Below are 17,707 nucleotides of genomic sequence, written 5' to 3'. Positions count from 1 at the left end.
GCTCAGAGCTCTCTCGTTCAGGGACCCGAGAGTGACACGCGTGGCATCTCTTTGCAACCCACGTCGGCGCCGCAGCACCCTCCCCTGCAGGTGCCTGCCCAGCCCCGGGATGCCCCTGACCTCCCCTTGGACAGACTGCAGAAAGCGGGGGGCGCTGCGTCCTCTCCACCTCTCTCTGACCCCAGACACATTGGGAGGGAGCGGTAGGTGGCGGGGCGCTGGGGTGGGACGCTGGGGGCAGGCACACAGCCCTCCGCCTCCCTGAGAGGCCGCTGAGGACAGCGGGGAGCTGAGGGTGGTCCCCTGGTGGGGGATCAGGAGGTGGACCTCGCCACCTGGCTGCCTGTGGCCCTCTCCTTTGCCCCAACCCTGACTGCCTCTCAGGAACAACCACAGGTCAGCAAGGTGGCTGAATATTGAGGGTCAGTCCCGCTGTGGCTACGGGCAGAGGGCAGGCTGTGTCCATGCTCAGCCCTGACTCTGGCCCTCTGGGACACCTTGGTGGGTCTGAGACGTTGCTGCAGGCCCTGGGGCAGAAGCCAGGAGGAGTGTCCACGCAGCCTCAGCCCGTGGGAATCCAGCCTGCCTCCATTACTGCCGTCACCGGCTCCACCTTCGGAAAACATCTCAGCATCCAGCCTCCTTCCTCTGCCTCTTCTCAGGCCTCTGCCGTTCCCATGCAGGGCAGGCCGAGCTGTTTTTACAGCATGGAAAGTTACGTAAGGGAAGCCACACCGGCCGCAGATACAGGCACCAGCACGTCCACTCGCATGCACACTCACGGCTGTGGCCTGCGGCAGATGGAGGCCCGCCCTGCCTTGTTTGTCCCTCAGTAGTGTGCGATGACAGCACACCTGTGGGGGCCCTGCAGCTGGGAAGACTGCAGCGAGGCTCAACTCAGAGGCCCCTGCTCAGGAGCATGGCTGAGTCACACCCCAGGGAGAAGGTGCCCCGGACAGGTGTGGCCAGCACGTCTTGCCAAGACCCCACCACCCCACCCACCCGCATCTGTGGCCTTCTGGTAAGCAGGACACAGGCTGCCCAGGCCTCTAGCCATAGAGCCGATGGCCTTGGCCAGTGGGATCGGCACAAGCAGCTAGGTTGGTGGCAGATGGTAGCTGTAACCTTCTCAACCCTGAGATTGCCCTCTGAGGGCAGGAGCAGCCCTTCTGCTGTGGGCCAGCCCTCCGGAGGGACTTCCTCTGGCAGCTTCAGGAATAAGACAACAGGGACCACCCTCAGCATCTTGGGCAGCAGGGGGCACCCTCTGCTTTGGCAACCAAGAAAACATCCCCCAACCCAGTTACCACCTCCTGCCCCCACCTCCTCCAGCCCCCAGAGTCGGACCAGAAAGCCTTGGCTGCCTCTGAACAGCAGGGATTGTCTGGCCAGGGGATGCTTGAGGGACAGAGAACCCAGCCTGGAGGGTGCAAACTGAGAAAGGTCTCAGTCCCTTTAGAAAGTTTGTTTTGCCAAGGTTAAGGACACACCCATGACATCTCGGGAGGTGCCCAACGTGCATGTGGCACAGCTCGCTTTTATACATTTTAGGGAGACATGATTTATTTACACGGGTTCAATCTGAAAGAGCAGGATAAATTGGGGTAGTGTGGGGAGACCTCTATGTTATAGGTAGATTCAAAATGATCCTGACTGACAGTGGTTGAAAGAGTTATTATCAATAGAAAGGAATGTCTGGGTTGCAGTAAGGGGTTGTGGTTTTCCACGCAGCTGAAGCCTCGGGTTGCCGGCTTCAGAGAGAATAGATTGTTAATGTTTCCTATCAGACTTAAGGCCTGTGTTGATGTTAATGCTATTCAGCTTTTCCTGAATTCCAAAAGGGAGGAGGCATGACCCACGACCCCTTCCCGCCATGGCCTGAGCAAGTTTCCAGGTTAACACTGGAACGCCCTTGGCTGAGAGGAAGGGTCCATTCGGACAGCTGGGGGGGCCTTAGAATTTAATTTTTGGTTTACATTCACCCCCTTCTGGCCAAGATTTGCCAGAGGCAACATCCATGTCCACCAAATCTTTATTGTGTCTCAGCGTTGCTGGGCGGGTGTGGCTGCCCACCCTCAGTCAATCCTGTCCCTCAGTTTGACTCCCTATGACCCAACGACTTACAGTTAAAAGATTTACAGCCCATTAAATTTTGTAGGCCAGATAGGAATGGACATGGACCGGCATTCATTACCCCTTAAAACAATTTTTTTTTTAAAGTTGGAGTCTCGCTCTGTCGCCCAGGCTGGAGTACAGTGGCATGATCTCAGCTCACTGCAACCTCCGCCTCCCAGGTTCCATTGAGTCTCCTGCCTCAGCCTCCTGAGCAGCTGGAACTACAGGCATGCACCACCATGCCTGGCTAATTTTTATCTTTTTGTAGAGACAGGGTTTCACCGTGTTGGCCAGGCTGGTCTCGAACTCCTGACCTCAAGTGATCCGCCCTCCTTGGCCTCCCAAAGTGTTGGGATTGCAGGCATGAGCCACCACACCCGATCTATCATGTAACATTTTTATAAATTCCTTTTTTACCAAAGGTATTGCAGCTTACACAGACCGTTCACGACATGTGGACTTTCTAGTTTGTGCTGAACATCCCTTTTTTTAAACAACCAGTCATTTATTTAAGGACAAAAATTTACCATACAAGATTCTTTCTCATATAAAATTATTTTTTTAACCCTTACTTAACAAAAAGACCTCTTTATATCTATAACTTTCCTTGGTCTCTCTTATTTCCTTGTTCTTTTTAACTCATTTTATACATAAGCTTTGAATTAGACAAAATTATTTACCTTATAATAAGAATTTTTGTAGAAAGAATGTTTTCCTATAATTTTTTTTTTTTAGATGGAGTCTCACTCTGTCGCCCAGGCTGGAGTGCGATGGCACAATCTCGGCTCACTGCAACCTCCTCCTCCCAGGTTCAAGTGATTCTCCTGCCTCAGCTTCCCAAGTAGCTGGGATTACAGGCATGAGCTACCACACCTGGCTAATTTTTGTATTTTTCAGTAGAGACGGGGTTTTGCCATGTCGGCCAGGCTGGTCTCAAATTCCTGATCTCAGGTGATCTACCTGCCTCGGCCTCCCAAAGTTCTGGGATTACAGGTGTGAGTCCCCATGCCTGGCCTTCAGCTGGGTTTAGAGTTTTATAATGCTTATGCCAAGTTTTGACCCCTTATAAATCAATAAATGCAAACAAAAACGTATGCTGACAGTTTTTAAGACACTCCTTATATTACTTTACCAATACTTTTGGCCGGGCGCGGTGGCTCACGCCTGTAATCCCAGCACTTTGGGAGGCCGAGGCAGGTACATCACGAGGTCAGGAGATGGAGACCGTCCTGGCTAACATGGTGAAACCCCGTCTCTACTAAAATATACAAAAAATTAGCTGGGTGTGGTGGCGGGCACCTGTAGTCCCAGCTACTCGGGAGGCTGAGGCAGGAGAATGGCGTGAACCCAGAAGGCAGAGCTTGCAGTGAGCCCAGATCGCGCCACCGCACTCCAGCCTGGGGGACAGAGTGAGACTCCGTCTCAAAAAAAAAAAAAAAAAAAAAAAAAAGGCTGGGTGCGGTGGCTCACACCTGTAATCCCAGCACTTTAGGAGGCCGAGGCAGGCAGATCACGAGGTCAGGAGATTGAGACCATCCTGGCTAACATGGTGAAACCCTGTCTCTACTAAAAATACAAAAATTAGCCGGGCGTGGTGGCAGGCGCCTGTAGTCCCAGCTACTCAGGAGGCTGAGGCAGGAGAATGGCTTGAACCCAGGAGGCAGAGCTTGCAGTGAGCCGAGATCGCACCACTGCACTCCAACCTGGGTGACAGAGTGAGACTCCGTCTCTAAAAAAAAAAAAAAAAATTTTAAGTCACATGAAATTTGTTATTATGTACTAAATGTATGCATACTCCTTAACTTAAGCCAGTTTGGTACCTTGTGGCCACAAAACATGTATCAGAATCCACGCACGTACACATAAACACATCTAAACACGCATATACACTCATCCAAAAACCCTACAGCTTTTGCTTGACACCTCTAACCATGACATATCAACACAAAGTCACTGGTTAGAAAAACAATAACGGAAAGAAACATCTAGATGCAAACTGTGGATGTCATCTCAGTAGAAAAGTAACAGCTGGTCAGGCACGGTGGCTCACAACTGTAATCCCAGCACTTTGGGAGGCCAAGGCGAGTGGATTGCCTCAGGCCAGGAGTTCAAGACCAGCCTGGCCAACATGGTGAAACCACGTCTCTACTAAATTTACAAAAACTAGCCAGGCATGGTGGTGCACACCTGTAATCCTGGCTACTTGGAAGGCTGAGGCAGGAGAATCGTTTGAACCCAGGAGGCAGAGGTTGCAGTGCGCCGAGATCGCACCACTGCACTCCAGCCTGGGCAACACAGTGAGACTCTACCTAAAAAAAACCAAAAAGTGTAACAGCAGCTTTAAGGCAGGCAGCAAAGGAAACAGAGAGATAGAGAACTTAGGAACTCTATAGTTCTTTTTTTTTTTTTTTTTTTTGAAACAGAGTTTTGTTCTTGCAGCCCTGGCTGGGGTGCAATGGCACGATCTCAGCTCACTGCAACCTCCGCCTTCCAGATTCAAGCTATTCTCCTGCCTAAGCTTCCCGAGTAGCTGGGATTACAGGTGCATGCCACCACGCTCGGCTCATTTTTGTATTTTTAGTAGTGATGGGGTTTCACTCTGTCGGTCAGGCTGGTCTCGAACTCCTGACCTCAGGTGATCCGCCCGCCTTGGCCTCCCAAAGTGCTGGGATTACAGGCGTAAGCCACCGCGCCTGGCCAGGAACTCTATGGTTCTGTAGTTGCAGGCTGACCTTTGGGCTCTGAATTTTTCCTGGATGGAATTTGCCCATCAGTTTAAAATGTGCCCCAAAAGACCATAATATGGAACCAGCTGGGGCACTAGGAAACCCAGCATGCCCGCGACATGTTCAGTTTTATACGAACACTTGCAGGTAGAGGCGCCTGAAACCAGCGGGGTGCCTGGAAGGAGGTCGCTCTCTTGTCTTTGCTGAGGCTTACATTATGTATTTCCCACTTTTTTTTTTCTTGAAAGGAACCGAGCTGTGGCCTGGGGTTCCGTGGAGCAGGTTGAGTGTGGAGGAACTGGGGTTCCGTGGAGCAGGTGGGGCGCGGAGGAACCGAGCTGTGGCCTGGGATTCCGTGGAGCAGGTTGAGTGTGCTGGTCGTGGACGGGTCGTGGGCGGGACTCCCCAGTGTGTCACCACTGAGGCATCTTCGCCCTCTTACGTGTCTCTGTTTCTCTCTCTAGAACTCCAACACCTCCGAGAGGACTGAAAACACAGTGACCAGCTCCTACGTGCATTTCCTGGACAAACCTTTTTTTTTTTTTTTTTTTGAGACGGAGTCTCGCTCTGTCACCCAGGCTGGAGTGCAATGGCGCGATCTCGGCTCACTGCAGGCTCCGCCTCCCAGGTTCACGCCATTCTCCCGCCTCAGCCTCCCGAGTAGCTGGGACTACAGGCTCCCACCACCACGCCCGGCTAATTTTTTGTATTTTTAGTAGAGATGGGGTTTCACCGTGTTAGCCAGGATGGTCTCCATCACCTGACCTCGTGATCCACCCGCCTCGGCCTCCCAAAGTGCTGGGATTACAGGCGTGAGCCACTGCGCCCGGCAGACAAACCTTTTTAAACTAATTGTGTTGGGGGTTCCCTGTGGGGCTGCTGCACGTCATGGGGGATCAGCGCACGAGACACTCCCACTTGGCTCACAGTCACCCAGGGGCGCCTTTCAGCTGGGAGGAGCAAAATGCCTTTCTTTCTGGAGCTGAGAAAACTCAGTCTCTCATTTATCTATGCAAAGAACAATTCAGTTCCTCATGCAAATGCACGCACAAGCCAGTTGGGCTTAATTTTGGGAGAAAAAGCAACAGAGAAGAACCTTAGGAACGCACGTCCGAGCTAGAAACCAAATGGGGTACCCAAAAGGGAGTCGTTCTCCTTGTCTTAAGAAAAAGGCGGCCGGGCGCAGTGGCTCACACCCGTAATCTCAGCACTTTGGGAGGCCGAGGCAGGCAGATCACCAGGTCAAGAGATCAAGACCAGCCTGGTCAATGTGGTGAAACCCCATCTCTACTAAAAAAATATACAAAAATTAGGCTGGGCGCAGTGGCTTATGCCTGGAATCCCAGCACTGTGGGAGGCCAAGACGGGCGGATCACGAGGTCAGGAGATCGAGACCATCCTGGCTAACACGGTGAAACCCCGTCTCTACTAAAAATACAGAAAATTAGCCAGACGTGGTGGCGGGCGCCTGTAGTCCCAGGTACTCAGGAGGCTGAGGCAGGAGAATGGCGTGAACCCGGGGGGCGGAGCCCGCAGTGAGCCGAGATCGCGCCACTGCCCTCCAGCCTGGGCGACAGCAAGACTCCATCTCAATAAAAAAAAAAAAAAAAGAGTTGTTATCAGTAGAAGGGAATGTCTGGTTACAGTGTGGCATTGTGCAGATGAAGGTCTTATCGCAGATGAAGCCACCAGGTCACAAGCCTCAGAGAGAATCAACTATAAATGCTTCTCATCAGACTCAAGGCCTGAGGTGATGCTGATGCTGCGCCTGAATTACAGCAGGGAGGGGGCATGAGGTGCGTCCGACCCCCTTCCCATCACAGCTGAGCTAGTTTTTCAGGTTAACTTTGGAATGCCCATGGCTAAGACCAGGGGTCCATCCAGACAGTTCAGGGCTTATAATTTTATTTTTGGTTTATGAGGGAACCTAGAAGGCAGCCCACACACACCTTACTCCTCCCAGCAGGGGACACCGGCCAGACCCCAAGCTCCACACTCCCACCCTCAGCACCCACCCAGGCCAGCAGCCGGGGGCACCTTGGTGCCACCTTAGTGCCTGTTCTGCGGAGGCTCCACTGGACAGTGCAGTTGATGCCCGGGGCCGAGGGGGCTCTGCCTGGGAGGCTGTTCACCTGCCTGGGTGCAGGACCCCAGAGGGACCCCAGGCCACCCCTGGCCTGCCCATGCCCACGGGAATCCCGACCTTGGGCTGCCTGTCTATTGCACCAGAACCCTCCCAGGGCTGACTCAGAGTGACCCTGAGTGGGGGACGCTCACCCCAGGGGAGGAAACGGGGCTCTGGGATAGGAGGTCCTGGCTGGGGTCCCACAGATGCCAGGCGCCTGCCGTCTCCAGGGCAGTGCTGTCACAGAAGACAACACCGCTCCCTTGTTACCTGTGGCCCGGCCACCTCAGCGGCCCAAGGAGGTGAGCTCACAGCCATGCTCGGTCAATGGGGCCTGGCCGTCTTTCCTGGGAGAGAGCAGAGGCATGGGCCCAAAGGGAGCCAGGGATGCCTGCCCGTCCCTTCTCTCATTCAGGCTCACCTGGTCATGGTGCAGTGACCACAGGACCCCCACATGCCGGGAGCTGGGTTCACCCCACCCTACCCCCTGCACGTGGCCAGCGAGGGGATGGCCCAGAAGAGGGGGAGGACCATGTGGATTCACCAGTGCTGGACATGTGCTCTGTGGCCACCCCCTCTGCCTCCTCTCTGGCCTGATACAGGGCTGTGGGACAGGTGACTGAACCTCAGCCCTTCGAGGCCTTCCCCAGGAGGAGGGGAGGGGGGTGGAGCCGGGAGCTGCGTGATCCAGCCGAGATGTGCTCTGACTGAGGCCCTGCAGGGCATACGGGTCATGGAAGGGGTACTCTGCCCCCGGCCAGGGCTCCCCCTCCTACAGGAAGCCGGGGGCCTTGCTCCTGCAAGCTGCCCTTTGGCTGGACCGGGCCCCACTGGCCGGACCTGGGCTCTTTCTCTCTCTGCACCCTGCACCAAGGCCGGGCTCTCTGCCAGGCCACTCCCGGGGACACAGGGAGGCACAGGCTGCTTCCAGCCACAATCTCTGGCAAGCACCTAGGACCTTGTCCCCGCCTGCCAAGTAGCCCCCCGGGCCATGTGTGCCCTGTCTCCTCGGCAGGTGCGGCCCACGCACAAAGCTGCCCAGATGTGGTGGGGGAGAAGCCCCAGGCCTGTGCTGTGTCCGGGGGCCCTGCCGCTGACCTGTGGGGTCTCTGTGACATCAGCAAGCCCCCTGCCGCGAGCTTGGAGAGGCACCCCAGCCCCATCTGGCACTCAAGGAAATCAGCTCAGAGAGGTTGAGTAACTCGGGAAGGCCACACAGCCAGTGACGAAGCTGTGATTCACACAGGCCTGGGTGACTCCAGCATGGCTTCCCTCTCCAGGACGTCACCGGTGGCAGCTGCTTCCTTCCAGAGCCGACAGGCAGGTGACCTCACCCTCCTCAGAGCCATGGCTCTGCTGCTGGACCCTGTGGGGCTGGGCTCCCCCAGCCAAGCCCAGGGACCCAGCACCACTTGGGGCAGGATGTCAGGAACACAGAGCCTACCCTTCCAACCTGGGCCCGGCTGGGGTCTGGTCATTTGGGACAGTGAGGCCACCTGGATATCTAGGGTCCCACAGTAGACAGGGATGGGGTGTTCCTGGGGGACAAGGACACCTGCCTTCCACACACAACCGCACTGGGGCTGAAGACGCCAGCCTGGGAGACTGTGATTTGGACCCTGACAGTAGCATGTGGTCTTAGCATGTGTGAGGTCTTAGCGTGTGTGGTCTTAGTGTGTGTGAGGTCGTAGCGTGTGTGAGGTATTAGCATATGTGTGTGGTCTTAACATGTGTGCGGTCTTAGTATGTTGTGAATCACTTTCTTTTTTTTTTTTTTTGAGACGGAGTCTCGCTCTGTCGCCCAGGCTGGAGTGCAGTGGCACGATCTCGGCTCACTGCAAGCTCCGCCTCCTGGGTTCACACCATTCTCCTGCCTCAGCCTCCCCAGTAGCTGGGACTACAGGTGCCTGCCACCGCGCCCACCTAATTTTTTGTATTTTTAGTAGAGACGGGGTTTCACCGTGTTAGGCAGGATGGTCTCAAACTCCTGACCTTGTGATCCGCCCGCCTTGGCCTCCCAAAGTGCTGAGATTACAGGCGTGAGCCACCGCGCCTGGTGGTCGTGAGTCACTTCCATGTGTGCTAGCATCTTGGTGTGTGTGGTGTGGGTGTGGACTGAAAGTCTTAGTGTGTGATGCGTCATCTTAGTGTGTGGTGTGGTTGGTGGCAGCTATAGTGTCCAGCAGGGAGGGCGAGCCCCTGTGCCCACTCAGGGGAGCAGGTGCCTTGTCCACACCCGGGCCCTTGGTGTTCCCACATTAGCACCTGTCCCAATGGCTGGGCGGCTGGTCCCGAGAGACACTGGATCTGGGAGCTGAGGTCCCCACCCAGTGTCTGTCAGCCAGGGAAGGGAGGGAGTGCTGGGAGCCCACGACGGCCCCAGATCTGAGTTCCAGGAGCTGGCAGAGAAAGATGGGGCTTCTGGGCCGGGCACGGTGGCTCACGCCTGTAATCCCAGCACTTGGGGAGGCTAAGGCGGGCGGATCACCTGAGGTTGGGAGTTTGAGACCAGCCTGACCAGCATAGAGAAACCCCATCTCTACTAAAAATACAAAATTAGCCTGGGATGGTGGCAGGTGCCCGTAATCCCAGCTACTCAGGAGGCTGAAGCAGGAGAATTGCTTCAACTCGGGAGGTGGAGCTTGCAGTGAGCCTAGATCGTGCCATTGCACTCCAACCTGGGCAACAAGAGTGAGACTCCATCTCAAAAAAAGAAAGAAAGAAAGATGGGGCTTCCAAGGAGGTCTCAGCCCAACACTGTCCTCCCCCTCCCTCCAGAGGCTGCAGCCCCTTCCTCTCAGCCAGGGTCAGGACCCCAGGCCTCCCCTGCAGGGCTCAGGATGGGAAAGATTTCGCCTGCAGAGGGATGGGCATCTCTGTCCCCCAGGAATTCCCCTTTTGGGTCCAGGGCAGGTGTGGCTGCCCTGGCTGGGTCCTCCCTCACCTGCAGCACAGTCCCACGCCCAGCCAGCCTGTTTTAAATAGGAGGCCACAGGCTCCATCCTGCTTCAGAGCTGCCAGCTGCCCCTGCAATGGCTGAGCACCGAAGCATGGACGGGAGAATGGAAGCAGCCACACGGGGGGGCTCTCACCTCCAGGTACCGTGGGGGGGGTGAGGGGGGTGGGGGGTGGGTGAGGGGGGTGGGGGGGTTGGGTGAGGGGGGTGGGGGGTTGGGTGAGGGGGGTGGGGTGGGGGGGTTGGGTGAGGGGGTTGGGGGGGTTGGGTGAGGGGGTTGGGGGGGGTTGGGTGAGGGGGTTGGGGGGGTTGGGTGAGGGGGTTGGGGGGGTTGGGTGAGGGGGTTGGGGGGGTTGGGTGAGGGGGTGGGGGGGTTGGGTGAGGGGGTGGGGGGGTTGGGTGAGGGGGTTGGGGGGTTGGGTGAGGGGGTTGGGGGGGTTGGGTGAGGGGGGTGGGGGGGTTGGGTGAGGGGGTTGGGGGGGTTGGGTGAGGGGGGTGGGGTGGGGGGGTTGAGTGAGGGGGGTGGGGGGGTTGGGTGAGGGGGTGGGGGGGTTGAGTGAGGGGGGTGGGGGGGTTGGGTGAGGGGGTTGGGGGGGTTGGGTGAGGGGGTTGGGGTGGGGGGGTTGAGTGAGGGGGGTGGGGGGGTTGGGTGAGGGGGTTGGGGGGGTTGGGTGAGGGGGGTGGGGGGGTTGGGTGAGGGGGGTGGGGGGGTTGGGTGAGGGGGGTGGGGGGGTTGGGTGAGGGGGTTGGGGTGGGGGAGCCCCACCTCAAGGTACCAAGGTGGTGGTTGGGGTTGGGGGGGACCCGCCTTGAGGTACCGTGGGGGGATTGGGGTGGGGGGTAGGGGTGGGGAGTGGGGCTGGCAGGGGGGCTCCCGCCTTGAGGTACCAGGGGCTGGGTTGGGGGGTCTCTTTCCGATGCCTGGCCCCGTGTGCCATCAGGAACAGGATTGCATGGTGGCGATGGGGCAGGTCATCCCTGAGTGCCTCCTTATCCTGAAGAAGGCTGTGTCCCATTGCGGGTACATAGTGTGTGCTGGACCACTGGGGGTGCCGAGCGTGTGCTGGACCACTGGGGGTGCCGAGCGTGTGCTGGACCACTGGGGGTGCCGAGCGTGTGCTGGACAGACCCCGGGAGAACACTGCAGATACTGCGTGTCCAGGCACTGTGCATCCCGTGGGTTGGCCACATGGCACGGCGCAGATCCAGATGGGGTGGAGAGGCCAGTGTAGTCCTGTCTCACACACATGCGCACATGCAGGGTGGGGTCCGGCTCCTCTCTGACCAGGGGTCCAGGCCCTGCCTCACTCAGAAGCCCTGGGGACCCTGACTGGCTCTCCAGACCCCAATCCACAGCTCCCGCTTCTGCTGGCCTGGCAGCCCCCACTAGGGGGGATGGTGCTGCCCTGTCTATGCGCCAGGTGGAGACGAGGAGTGGGGACTGGAGTCACAAAGACCCTTCCGAGCCTCTTAGCCTCCCTGCTCAGATGGTCATGGGGACGCAGGGTGAGCAGAGCCATGTGCCCAGTGGTGGAGCTCCTGGCCAGGCTGCCTGGAGGCCTGTGCGGCCCACACACCCGAGGGGAGCCGTCCCCACCTGGTGTCCCCAGGCCCGGAAGCTTCTGGCTCACTCTAGCACCTCCCCAGAGTACCTCGGAGCAGGCTTGGGCAGCGGGACAGCCTCGCAGACCAGAGCTAGGCCTGTCCCAGGACTCCAGAGCCTCCAGCGCGGGACTGGGCAGGCAGTGGCTGGGCTTCCTGGGGCCCTCGTGTCTCCGCAGCTGGCCCCGGCACTCAGCTCAATGGGGCCACCCCGAGCCACAGTGCCGAGCGGTGTCCAGGCCAGACGCTTCCTGGACTTGGCTGGATGGGCCTGGCACAGTCGGTCCTCAGCAGGCCACACTGGGGGCTGGGGTGGGTGCAGCCATCAGGGGCAAGAAGGGCAAGTCTTACCCTGAGCCCCAGACCCCACGCGGGGAGCATGGACACGCTACCGTACTTGCCTTTGGGTAGATCACCTTGGCCTGTGGCTCCCCAGAGGCCCTGCCACCTGAAGGGATGGCAGCACAGACCCACTCAGCACAACGCTGCCTGCAAACAGGGCCAGGTAGGGCCTGAGCACCCTGTTCTCTGAGTCCTGCTGCCCCAGCAGCCCAAACTCAAATTCAGCTCCAAGGCTACACTGAGACGTGTCAGGGACGGGTGTATCCGGGGAGAAGGGCGCAGTGTCAGAGCACCCTGGGAGGGGCTTGTCCGAGCGACCGAGCAGGTAGGGCGGGGCACTGGTGGCTGACAGACATGACAGGCCCAGGGTAGGGAGGCCTGAGTGGGTGCAGGCCGGGCCCTGCTGAGGCCACTCTTTGCACGCAGGCTGCAGCCCAGACGCCCCCCAGGCCGGGGCCACCATCAGCACCACCGCCGCCACCCAAGGAGGGGCACCAGGAGGGGCTGGTGGAGCTGCCCGCCTCGTTCCGGGAGCTGCTCACCTTCTTCTGCACCAACGCCACCATCCACGGCGCCATCCGCCTGGTCTGCTCCCGCGGGAACCGCCTCAAGACGACGTCCTGGGGGCTGCTGTCCCTGGGAGCCCTGGTCGCGCTCTGCTGGCAGCTGGGGCTCCTCTTTGAGCGTCACTGGCACCGCCCGGTCCTCATGGCCATCTCTGTGCACTCGGAGCGCAAGCTGCTCCCGCTGGTCACCCTGTGTGACGGGAACCCACGTCGGTGAGGGCCAGGGCTGTCGGCGGGAGGGGTGGCCGCCCCAGCTCCTCGCCCCTGTGACTGTCTCTAACCGAAGCCCCACTGGCCCCTGTAGCCGAGGAGGGGGCTCGGTGTGGTCAATGCCACCCTCCTGGTCACTGTGACCTCCCCAAACCTCGGTGCCCAGCCCGGACCTCTCGGACTGCCAAGGAGGGGGCTCAGTGTGGTCACTGCCCCCTGGAGGGACACCAGGGCCCTCGGGAGCCTGGGAGGAGAGGTGGGGGTGGGTGAGGCTTTCCAGAAGGAGGGAAGGTGGGAGGGGCTGTGAGCGGTCTGGGCTCCGGGGCCGACCTCACCGGCAGCCACGGCCTCCAACTCCAGCTCTGGGTCCAGCTCACCCCACTGGGCGTCCTGAGTGGGGGAGGCACTGCTGTCCCGACAGCACACACTGGGATGCTGGGGCCAGTGTGAGGCCCCGGGCTGGCAACTCTGACTCCAGGGCCCTGCGTCCCAGGCCGAGTCCGGTCCTCCGCCATCTGGAGCTGCTGGACGAGTTTGCCAGGGAGAACATTGACTCCCTGTACAACGTCAACCTCAGCCAAGGCAGAGCCGCCCTCTCCGCCCCTGTCCCCCGCCATGAGCCCCCCTTCCACCTGGACCGGGAGATCCGTCTGCAGAGGCTGAGCCACTCGGGCAGCCGGGTCAGAGTGGGGTTCAGACTGGTGAGTGTCCCAGCCGGGGCCTGCGGCCATCAGGGCCTTGAGCTGGGAGCACGGCCCTGCGCTGCTGGTACCTCGAGTGGGGAGCGGGGCCTGGGCTGTGGCCACAGAGCTGACCCTCCCTCCCCTCTCCCAGTGCAACAGCACGGGCGGCGACTGCTTTTACCGCGGCTACACGTCAGGCGTGGCGGCTGTCCAGGACTGGTACCACTTCCACTATGTGGATATCCTGGCCCTGCTGCCCGCGGCATGGGAGGACAGCCACGGGAGCCAGGACGGCCATTTCGTCCTCTCCTGCAGTTACGATGGCCTGGACTGCCAGGCCCGGTGAGTGTGGCGGGCGGGGGCCACTCCTTCCGTGCCACCCCGCAGAGCGTGGCCGCACCCCTGGGGTCCCTCTGGCTGTATGCTGGGAGCCACCCAAGGCTGGCCGGAGGAACTTTCCGCAGACACAGGGCAGGCCATGGCCCCTCAGGCCAGCGTGACGGGCGCGGGTGGCCGACATTCAAGGTCTGAGCTTGGCTTCTCATTCCAGACAGTTCCGGACCTTCCACCACCCCACCTACGGCAGCTGCTACACGGTTGATGGCGTCTGGACAGCTCAGCGCCCCGGCATCACCCACGGTGGGTGCCAGCCCCTGGCCGGTGCGGGGGCAGGGGTGCAGGTCAGGTGGCCTCACACCAGCCCTTGGCCTCCCAGGAGTCGGCCTGGTCCTCAGGGTTGAGCAGCAGCCTCACCTCCCTCTGCTGTCCACGCTGGCCGGCATCAGGGTCATGGTTCACGGCCGTAACCACACGCCCTTCCTGGGGCACCACAGCTTCAGCGTCCGGCCAGGGACGGAGGCCACCATCAGCATCCGAGAGGTGAGCTGGCCTCTGCAGCCAACCTCCGGCCCAGGCCTCCTGCGCAACCTGGGCTTTGGGGGGTGAGGGCAGGGCCCATGGAACTGAAGGGTCCCCTCCCAGGACGAGGTGCATCGGCTCGGGAGCCCCTATGGCCACTGCACCGCCGGCCCGGAAGGCGTGGAGGTGGAGCTGCTACACAACACCTCCTACACCAGGCAGGTGAGGCTGGGCTGGCAGGGGGTGCGGGGGCAGGTGAGGCTGGGCTGGCCAGGGGGTGTGGGCGGGTGGAACGGGGGAGGGGTCTGGGAGAGTACTAGAGGGCCTGGGAACGGGGCAGTCCCCGTGGAGGCCCGCACTCCATCCCCCGTGTCCCTGCTGCATCCCCTGTGTCTCTGCTCCGTCCCGTGTCTCTGCTCCGTCCCGTGTCTCTGCTCCGTCCCCCGTGTCTGCTCCGTCCCCCATGTCTCTGCTTCGTCCCCTATGTCTGCTCCGTCCCGTGTCTCTGCTCCGTCCCGTGTCTCTACTCCGTCCCCCGTGTCTCTGCTCCATCCCCCGTGTCTGCTCCGTCCCGTGTCTCTGCTCCATCCCCCGTGTCTCTGCTTCGTCCCCCGTGTCTCTGCTTCGTCCCCCGTGTCCCTGCTCTGTCCCGTGTCTGCTCCGTCCCGTGTCTCTGCTCCGTCCCGTGTGTCTGCTCCATCCCCCGTGTCTCTGCTCCGTCCCGTGTCTCTGCTCCGTCCCGTGTGTCTGCTCCATCCCCCGTGTCTCTGCTCCGTCCCCCGTGTCCCTGCTCCGTCCCGTGTCTCTGCTCCGTCCCCCGTGTCTGCTCCGTCCCCCATGTCTCTGCTTCGTCCCCTATGTCTGCTCCGTCCCGTGTGTCTGCTCCGTCCCGTGTCTCTGCTCCGTCCCGTGTCTCTACTCCGTCCCCCGTGTCTCTGCTCCATCCCCCGTGTCTGCTCCGTCCCGTGTCTCTGCTCCATCCCCCGTGTCTCTGCTTCGTCCCCCGTGTCTCTGCTCCGTCCCCCGTGTCCCTGCTCTGTCCCGTGTCTGCTCCGTCCCGTGTCTCTGCTCCGTCCCGTGTGTCTGCTCCATCCCCCGTGTCTCTGCTCCGTCCCCCGTGTCTCTGCTTCGTCCCCCGTGTCCCTGCTCTGTCCCGTGTCTGCTCCGTCCCGTGTCTCTGCTCCGTCCCCCGTGTCTCTGCTCCATCCCCCGTGTCTGCTCCGTCCCGTGTCTCTGCTCCGTCCCGTGTGTCTGCTCCATCCCCCGTGTCTCTGCTCCGTCCCGTGTCTCTGCTCCGTCCCGTGTGTCTGCTCCATCCCCCGTGTCTCTGCTCCGTCCCCCGTGTCTCTGCTCCGTCCCCCGTGTCCCTGCTCTGTCCCGTGTCTGCTCCGTCCCGTGTCTCTGCTCCGTCCCCTATGTCCCTGCTGTGTCCCGTGTCCCTGCTCCGTCCCATGTCTCTGCCCCGTCCCCCATGTCTCCGCTCCATCCCATGTCCCTGCTCATCCCCCACGTCCCCAGGCCTGCCTGGTGTCCTGCTTCCAGCAGCTGATGGTGGAGACCTGCTCCTGTGGCTACTACCTCCACCCTCTGCCGGCGGGGGCTGAGTACTGCAGCTCTGCCCGGCACCCTGCCTGGGGTGAGTCCTGCTCACTGCCTCCCACTCTGTCAGCCATTAGCCGGGGGGTCACAGCGAGCCTCACACATGCCTCTGACCCCTCCCCAAGGACACTGCTTCTACCGCCTCTACCAGGACCTGGAGACCCACCGGCTCCCCTGTACCTCCCGCTGCCCCAGGCCCTGCAGGTGAGATGGGGGTGTTGGGGTCGGGGCCAGGGATCATTGCCCCAGGTAGCGTGGCAGGTGACACCCGGCTGTCTCTTCCAGGGAGTCTGCATTCAAGCTCTCCACTGGGACCTCCAGGTGGCCTTCCGCCAAGTCAGCTGTGAGTCCCCAAAGTGGTGGGGTGGGGGTGTGGACAGCCAGGCAGACCCCACAGGTCCCACAGAGCCCACCCAAGACAAGGGCAGGGCCGGAACTGACCCAGCCTATGCCCCGTGGTCTCTGCCCCCACATCCGCCCGTGGTACCCGGGATGGCCGGGGAATGGGGGAGCCGTGGCCGCAGCAAACCTTCCGTGTGCAGGGATGGACTCTGGCCACGCTAGGTGAACAGGGGCTGCCTCGTCAGAGCCACAGACAGAGGTGGGTGCACCCTCGTCCTCCAGAGAGGCATCGCAGCCCCTCTCCCCTCAAAGCCCCCCTCCCCATCATGAAGGTCTGGGCCAGCGCCCTCACGCCTCTATCCTGCCCCAGGAGCAGCCTGGCCAAAATCAACATCGTCTACCAGGAGCTCAACTACCGCTCAGTGGAGGAGGCGCCCGTGTACTCGGTGAGCCTTGGCCCCCTGCCTGGGCTAGAGCCGGGGCAGCGACAGTGGCTGGCCCTGCACAGAAGGGGCACGGGGGCCCGGGCCCGCCCCTCACGCCCGCACCCCACCCGCAGGTGCCGCAGCTGCTCTCGGCCATGGGCAGCCTCTGCAGCCTGTGGTTTGGGGCCTCCGTCCTCTCCCTCCTGGAGCTCCTGGAGCTGCTGCTCGACGCTTCTGCCCTCACCCTGGTGCTAGGCGGCCGCCGGCTCCGCAGGGCGTGGTTCTCCTGGCCCAGAGCCAGCCCTGCCTCAGGGGCGTCCAGCATCAAGCCAGAGGCCAGTCAGATGCCCACGCCTGCAGGCGGCACGTCAGATGACCCGGAGCCCAGCGGGCCCCATCTCCCACGGGTGATGCTTCCAGGGGTTCTGGCGGGAGTCTCAGCCGAAGAGAGTTGGGCTGGGCCCCAGCCCCTTGAGACTCTGGACACCTGAACCAGACCTGCCAGGGCTGTGCGATCTCTTGGCCTGGTCCTTGCAGCTGTGGCAGCAGCAGGCTCCCCAGCGGCCCAGGGTGGGCCAGACCAGCGGCCCAGGAAGCAGCACACGTGGCCGTGGGGAGGCAGGCACCGGGCATGTCGGCGCCTCTGGTCAAACCACCCACACTGCCTGGGGTGGGTCTCAAGGAGGCCCGGGGCGGAGGGGGGTTCCCGCGTGCACAGGAGTGCGGCTGGACGTGCCGACACGCGGTGATGTACCCGTGCTCCGTGTGTCTGTGTCTGCATGTCCACATGTCTGATGCACCTGTGTATGTGTGTCAAGCCTAGCCACCTCAGCTGCAGGGAGGCAGAAGGCAAGGCGGGCCCCACGGACACACTTGGGCTGCTCTGAAATAAAGCTGTTGACTCCACCTGGCGGCCAGTGTGTGCCTGTGCGCCCCTCCAGCCGCCCCGCGCCCGGTGAGCTGAAACCCTGACTGCACCTGGCGGGATGAGCCCCAGCCTAGCCTCGCCGGTTTGCGTCCACCCCTCTTCCCACCAGGAAACTCAGTCTAGGGCAGAGAAGGGTAGAAGGGCGAGACAATGGGGACCAGGGGCGTCAGGACCCAGATTTTGTCAAACAAGCCCCAGGTCCCCATCAGGCCCCTTGCGGCATGTTGGAG

The 17,707-nt window shown here is 60.8% G+C and overlaps 1 protein-coding gene across 3 annotated transcripts; it reads left to right on the top strand.

The window, feature by feature from the left end:
• The first annotated feature begins 217 nt into the window (after positions 1-217).
• On the top strand, positions 218-17,469 carry SCNN1D (sodium channel epithelial 1 subunit delta). Of its 3 annotated transcripts, none has more exons than XM_063602478.1 (18): positions 218-1,021; positions 5,090-5,205; positions 5,306-6,637; positions 8,088-8,286; positions 9,952-10,064; positions 11,936-12,029; positions 12,293-12,645; positions 13,136-13,343; positions 13,477-13,667; positions 13,876-13,964; positions 14,041-14,204; positions 14,307-14,405; positions 15,702-15,819; positions 15,908-15,986; positions 16,068-16,125; positions 16,325-16,383; positions 16,495-16,570; positions 16,684-17,469. In XM_063602478.1, exons 4-18 carry the CDS (start codon positions 8,230-8,232, stop codon positions 17,038-17,040), a joined length of 2,115 nt encoding a protein of 704 aa, XP_063458548.1. In that variant the 5' UTR covers positions 218-1,021; positions 5,090-5,205; positions 5,306-6,637; positions 8,088-8,229; the 3' UTR covers positions 17,041-17,469. The 3 variants fall into 3 exon arrangements, with proteins under 3 accessions (XP_063458548.1, XP_063458549.1, XP_034808818.3); XM_063602479.1 differs by lacking the exon at positions 11,936-12,029 and adding an exon at positions 7,382-7,581; XM_034952927.3 differs by lacking the exons at positions 218-1,021; positions 5,090-5,205; positions 5,306-6,637 and adding exons at positions 6,950-7,268; positions 7,382-7,581 and having other exon boundaries at positions 8,213-8,286.
• The last annotated feature ends 238 nt before the right edge of the window (positions 17,470-17,707 follow it).

This window comes from Pan paniscus, chromosome 1 (assembly GCF_029289425.2).
Source record: "Pan paniscus chromosome 1, NHGRI_mPanPan1-v2.0_pri, whole genome shotgun sequence".
NCBI classification, from domain to species: Eukaryota; Metazoa; Chordata; class Mammalia; order Primates; family Hominidae; genus Pan; species Pan paniscus.
This window is presented reverse-complemented; position numbering and strand designations above follow the sequence as displayed.

Bases quoted from the DNA above. Each gene is read 5' to 3' on its own strand.
- SCNN1D (XM_063602478.1), top strand. From the start codon at position 8,230: ATGGCTTCCCTCTCCAGGACGTCACCGGTGGCAGCTGCTTCCTTCCAG. The intron at 8,287-9,951 runs GCAGGTGACCTC...TGTTTTAAATAG, and splicing joins CTTCCTTCCAGAGCCGACAG to GAGGCCACAGGCTCCATCCT. The intron at 15,987-16,067 runs GTGAGATGGGGG...TGTCTCTTCCAG, and splicing joins CGCTGCCCCAGGCCCTGCAG to GGAGTCTGCATTCAAGCTCT.